This window comes from Argopecten irradians, chromosome 12 (genome assembly GCF_041381155.1).
Source record: "Argopecten irradians isolate NY chromosome 12, Ai_NY, whole genome shotgun sequence".
Taxonomy (NCBI): Eukaryota; Metazoa; Mollusca; class Bivalvia; order Pectinida; family Pectinidae; genus Argopecten; species Argopecten irradians.
Window position 1 is genome coordinate 484,014 of NC_091145.1, and position 6,000 is coordinate 490,013.

Sequence of the window (6,000 nt, forward strand, 5' to 3'; positions counted from 1 at the left end):
TCATAATGCAACGGTAGCATCCTTATAGGGTGGGGATTCAAATCGTACAAATGATGGAACTGACCCCCCGGGGGTTGAGGGGCAGGGTCAAAAGGGATCAATTTGGCTGTTACCATTTAAACGATTTCTTCTCTGCAAAAAAGCATGGGAGATCACTCATAATGATGCAATGGTAGCATCCTGATAAGGTGGGGATTTGAAATTGTACAAACGATAGGACTGACCCCCCCAGGGCAGTAGACACGGGGCCAAAAGGTCAATTAGGCTACTATTTTCGTATAAAGTACTTCCTCTCTGAACCTATGTATTGGATAGCATATTTGTATGGTATATATAGCATCATTATATGGTTGTAATCCAAAATTGAACAATTTTTAGAGTCAATTTTGCTAATATTTCTAATTGTAAAAGTATTTGTGATCATTACTAAAAAAACTCAGGTGAGCGATATAGGCCCTCTGGGCCTCTTGTATAACTAAGCACTAAGATTATATAACTAAGCACTAAGATTATGATACTAACTACTAACATTTCTGTAAGATATGGCGTTGATGTACGTATCTTTCAAAACTTCTTAACAAAATGTTCTAAACTCCCCCCAAAAAACTTAATACATATATGAAACGAAAACATATCATGTTTAGTCGACATAATTAGCATTTCTTTCCATTTTTTATATAAGTGAACAGTACTGTGAAAACATTCGAGACCTGGCTGGAGTTTCTTATGACAAACCGGAAGGACGTGCTGCAGATATTGGCCCCGGAAATGTTGTACCCGCTAGCCTCCAACGCACTTCCAGGAATCGTTCGTGGTGACAAAAACCATCGAAAAGCAAAACAGAAGGTATGGTTTTCATAAGTGTAAAAAGGTCAGGAAAACTAGAATAAATGACAAACAAAGAAGGGACCAGCTTGATGACTCATTAGGATATTTTAGTCTACCACAAGCAAGTTACTATCAATATGCAAACTGAAACAATTTTGTTTTATTCTAATCAGATAATGTTCATCAGAAACAGCAATATTTAACACTGGTCTTTGAACGCATGACCTTTACCCTTTCAGTAAACGGCTTGTTTGGTTGTGGAAAACTTAACAATATTATCATAAAATCACTTAAGGCCCGGTCCCACTGAAGAGCGGATTAATTACGGATGAATTTAGTTTATAAATTTTGGCCGTTCGTTGTCATCCGCAACAAAATTGGCTTTAAATAACAAATTTTCCAAGTATAAATTACGGATATATTAATAACATTCTGCGACTTTATTACGAACAAATGCGGATATTTCACGAATACAAGCGAATACGATAACGGACGCTCTCCCGTGAGGTGCACAATCGGTAAGATTATCCAACAATGCAGATACGTAACAAACAATTACGAATATATAACGCATATATTGAGGAAACATGATCGGAAGTATTGCGATTGTTACGGAAATATTACGAATCTATTAATAATGCATTGGGCAGATGTAGCGAAAAGAACGGTTTTGTTGCGCATGTAGGGCATCTGAATTACGGAGGTAAAAGAAGCGCGCTCGGGCTTTTCGGTATCGCTTATCACAACAACACAACTGCAACAAAGATAAGCAAGCTGCAACTTTCATCCTACCTCCTCTCTATTATTGCCGATAACCCATTATTACACCTGTACTTCCTGACGGACAGGAAATAATAGACAAATATGTCGATTTTTGCCATATATATACAGTAGTTTTGGTTTACACAACACGTTTGTTATACATTCGCAAATTATTCTCAAATCAAATGCAAAACAGACGCAATACAAACGCTGAACTCAATATGCATTCGCTACAAATTATTTTAATTCGCGATGTCAACGTGATAGGTACGCTATACATTCGTTTTATATACTGTCCCAGTTCGCTATAAAGCCGCAAAACCTAGTCAGTTGCGGATATCAACGAATAACAGCGGATATACAGCGCATATAGTAAGCATGTATTGAGTATGCATTGCGTACGAATAGCGTATATAATGCGAATGATTTCCGCAATCAAAATTTTGTGTAGTTCAAAAATCCTGGGAACGGAAAAACATGCCATTGCGGATAATTGCGGACGTGTGCGGATGTTGGGCGACAGATACAAGTACGATTTATTGCGTATGTTCAGCGAATATCAGCCAATTTTGTGCGCAATACATTCGCAAATCTTCCTAAACGCCAGTGGGACCGGGCCTTGGCTAAAAGCATTTTTCTCGTCATTGAAAACCAAGATGGCCGATCAAAAGCAATTATCAATCAATATATCACAAGAAAGGTTACAAAGCAGGTCTAAATGGAATTATAACTCATACCAAAGTTGAGAATAATACCTCACTTTTTCCATACATAACTTTCATTTTTAGCTCGCCTATTCGAAGAATAGGGGAGCTAATGTTGTCACGCCGGCGTCGGCGTCGGTGTCAACGTTGGCGTCCCATTTCACGTTAAAGTTTTTGAGCAAGTTTCTGTTTCGTCAATTGTTTAAGCTGAAGTCATCAAATGTTTATGATTTTATTTTCCTAATGTGTATGGATGCTGAACGTGATAATACAACCAATTTGGGGCCCTTTAGGGGTTTTTTGAGTCTGTTAATTTGTCATACATTGTATTTCCATGTTAAAGTTTTTGAGCAAGTTTCTATTTTGTCAATTGTTTAAGCATAAGTCATCATAAATGTTTATGATTTTATTTTCCTCGTGTGTATGGATGCTGAACGTGATAATACAACCAATTTGGGGCCCTTTAGGTTTTTTTGAGTCTGTTGATTTGTCATATTTCCATGTTTAAACAGTAAATACTTGAACATCAACTTCTTCTGAATAGGCGAGCTTTGTTCTCCAACAGCGCTTGTTTTCTCATTATTATAATCAAAGATGGCCACTTAACAGTCACATGGAATCCAATTATCCCACAATTCTACACAGCAGATGACATTGGGAATCAGCCTACCAATTGTTGAGAGGAATACTGCAATGTAACTGTACATAGTAACATCCAAAATGTAATGATCAGACGGACGAACAGACAAGGGGATATTGTTTGTTGCTATAGATTATCCATATCTCAGTGCGGGACCCTTATTGGAGAAAGGTAGATTTGTATTCTTTTTACTCGGGTCATTGCACTAGTATAAATCACATAATATGTATCAAGTAATATGTTTTATTCATACAGACCTCTAAAGTAACATGGGATATGGACACGAAGCATACGGAACCAAAAAACAACAACGACAGTGTCAATTACAGTGACAGTGGCGGTAATAATTCTAAAGAAGTCGATAAATCTCCATATCATTCAAATAAGACCACTTCACTTCCTGTTAGGAAAATATCAGAAAAAATCAGCAAGTGTCGTAAAGAACAGACATCAACTTCAAATTCGGAGGCAGATAAACTTTTTGATGAACATGCAGCGTTACGAGTAGCCTCGTCACTGGCGGCGGCAGTGTTATCAGCCAGTGTGGTGCGGTATATGGAGGAGGAAAATAGCATCATCCACACTTGGTCGTCTGCGCAGGTAATTAAAGGGACATTATATAGATATTATGTCATTGGTTTTGGGAATACGTTTTCCAATATTTAGAATGTAACCACCATTATGATTCCTACCTTGTATGTTTAAATTGTATTTGCTCGATTTAGGCAAATGATCGCGTTACCGTTGAATATAAAGCTAAAACAAGATATTTAGTTAAGTCTTTCCTTAGCCTATCATATTTGCCTTTGATCACAGTTAGTTAAATTCTTATGATATCTAACGCACTCAGCGATTTGTTGAACAGGTTCTTGCCGTTCGAGATATCTCACAGCTATCATCATCAGTGTGGGAAGGGAATATGGCCAACATATCCTCCGCCATTACTCACGCCGTTGCGAAGGATACCAGATGTCACACTAAAGCTAGTAAACTTTGCCATTCTCCGGCCATTCAGTCGACAAAGTTCTGTACTATTTTGTAGTAGAGAAAGAAGGTGGTCTAGACGAAGAGAACATTGTGATAAGATTGAACAGCCTTGAGATATGAATGCACGAATATCCTTTTCAAGAAACCAGTCTTTAGTTTGTATTTATAAATAGTATACACGTATAATATGGATAACAGATCAAAGTATTGAAAGTACTGAAGAGCTAAAACTTTTGTCTGATTTTATGAGTTGAAGAGCTTTACAATCTTGCAACGGTGTCAGAATGGTATTAGTTGTGAATATATATAAATATACTATATAAAATATGTTTCAAGGAAGTGTTAACAACGGTTGTTTTCCAGATAAAACTGGATCCTTATAATCATGTGTGGACAGATTATTGTCGAATTTTTAGGCGAGCTGCCCCTTTGTCAATACACAACATTAAAATTACATTACAAGAAAAGTTCACTAAGTCAGCTTAGATGGCCTGACTCCATGACGTGGCTACCAAAGGGCAGCACAACACCAGCATCCCGATGTCAATCAGACGATAGTAAAAACTCAACATTAACTGAATAATGTTGAAGAAAGGTTATGGTCAGTTTGATGCAGGCCGTTATAAAAAAGATAGAACCTGTATCGCTCGATCATGCCTCGGAGGTATTGGGTCTGCAGTTTGGGGATCCATAACCTTTCCCTTGAGCCACTCTTTGTGGAACAGTGATCAATGGCGATCACCTGAATGTCCCTTATGACTCAGCAAATTGAAATGTCTAGTCACCGGGTAGTCTGGTTTGGTTTTGGAACAGCGATGACCATTGATCCTGGTGTTGAGCGGAGTGCTGGTTTGTCCGACATATGGCATGTTGCAATTTTTTGCATGACAGTAGTTAAACAACGTTGCTTGACTTCCATGTCAATTCCTGTAGGATGTTACACACTTTGTTGTATATTCCATATTTTGAAGTGTTTGTTGATTCTGTGTATGGACACAGCTTTCATGCCAAGAGGGAATTATGTAACAATAAAATGACAAATAAGAATATTCCAAGTCCTCCTGCCATTTTTCGTCACAATTCCAGATATGTTATTTAGCACCGACATGTCATTCGGCTGACCTCGCTTATGAAGGTACGGAATATGCCGATGCGTTACGAATGATATCGTGTTTAATATGAGTTAATATAATTATTTTTTAATTTCACGTAGCGGATTCTCACAAAGGTTTGCAAACCAAATTTCTTTCATGCCCCTTGAAATTAAAAAATAATGACATCAATGCTTATAATTAATTTTGTAATCTATTTGATAGAATGAAGTGTGTTTTAATAATGAATACGTAACGTCAGTGTCTCGATTGTGACGTCACTATAACGTCGGGGTTTCGCGCCATTCTCATATTTGTTTTTTCGTATTGGTATGCAAAAACGTATGGGCCAATCAGAAAGCAAGATTTAGTAAGAAAGCAAAGAAAAAAATTTATATAGAAAAACAATCATTCCTTACAATTTCTCAAGACTAACATAATCGTTGCTTGCAATCCGCTAATTAGAGCATTCCACTCACTTAGACATGCAATTAGATATTGACTAGTGGGGCGACACCTGAAGGATGAAATTATTAGTTTGGTTTGATTTTTTTACGTCATATTAAATAACAGCCAGTGTCATTTAAGGACGTGGCAGGTATAAGAGGTGAATTATGTTTTTGCTCATTTCTCAACAGACTATCCGTTGAGATGCCACGGTCATTTTTCAACGGTTATTTTTCAACAGACCTGCTGCTGAGAATTTACCCTCGAAGCTGTCAAGATTCAACGGCATGTCCAATTTTTCAACAGCATTCAGGGTCAGTTTTCAACGTTCAAAAATGGCCCGAGGTCAATTTTAAACGGAGGTCCATTTTCAACGTTACACCGGAACGATATCATCTTTCTCAATATCACATGGTCGCGGTCTTTTTCTACCTGCTTTCTTATCGCGTTTCTTTCTAGCATTACGTCTAAGTTGGGTCATATGATTTTTTTCTCTTACCTGCGTCCTCGTCATTTCCTATACTTAACTTAGCGGCTATAA

The 6,000-nt window shown here is 37.5% G+C and overlaps 1 protein-coding gene across 1 annotated transcript in view; it reads left to right on the forward strand.

Moving 5' to 3' along the window:
- LOC138336515 (uncharacterized) overlaps positions 1-4,970 on the forward strand; it is a 53,725-nt gene extending 48,755 nt beyond the window's left edge. Inside the window, exons 10-12 of the mRNA XM_069286023.1 lie at positions 683-846; positions 3,190-3,534; positions 3,800-4,970. Coding sequence (XP_069142124.1) covers positions 683-846; positions 3,190-3,534; positions 3,800-3,976 — 686 coding nt within the window. The 3' untranslated portion in view covers positions 3,977-4,970. The remainder of the gene's footprint in view (positions 1-682; positions 847-3,189; positions 3,535-3,799) is intronic.
- The last annotated feature ends 1,030 nt before the right edge of the window (positions 4,971-6,000 follow it).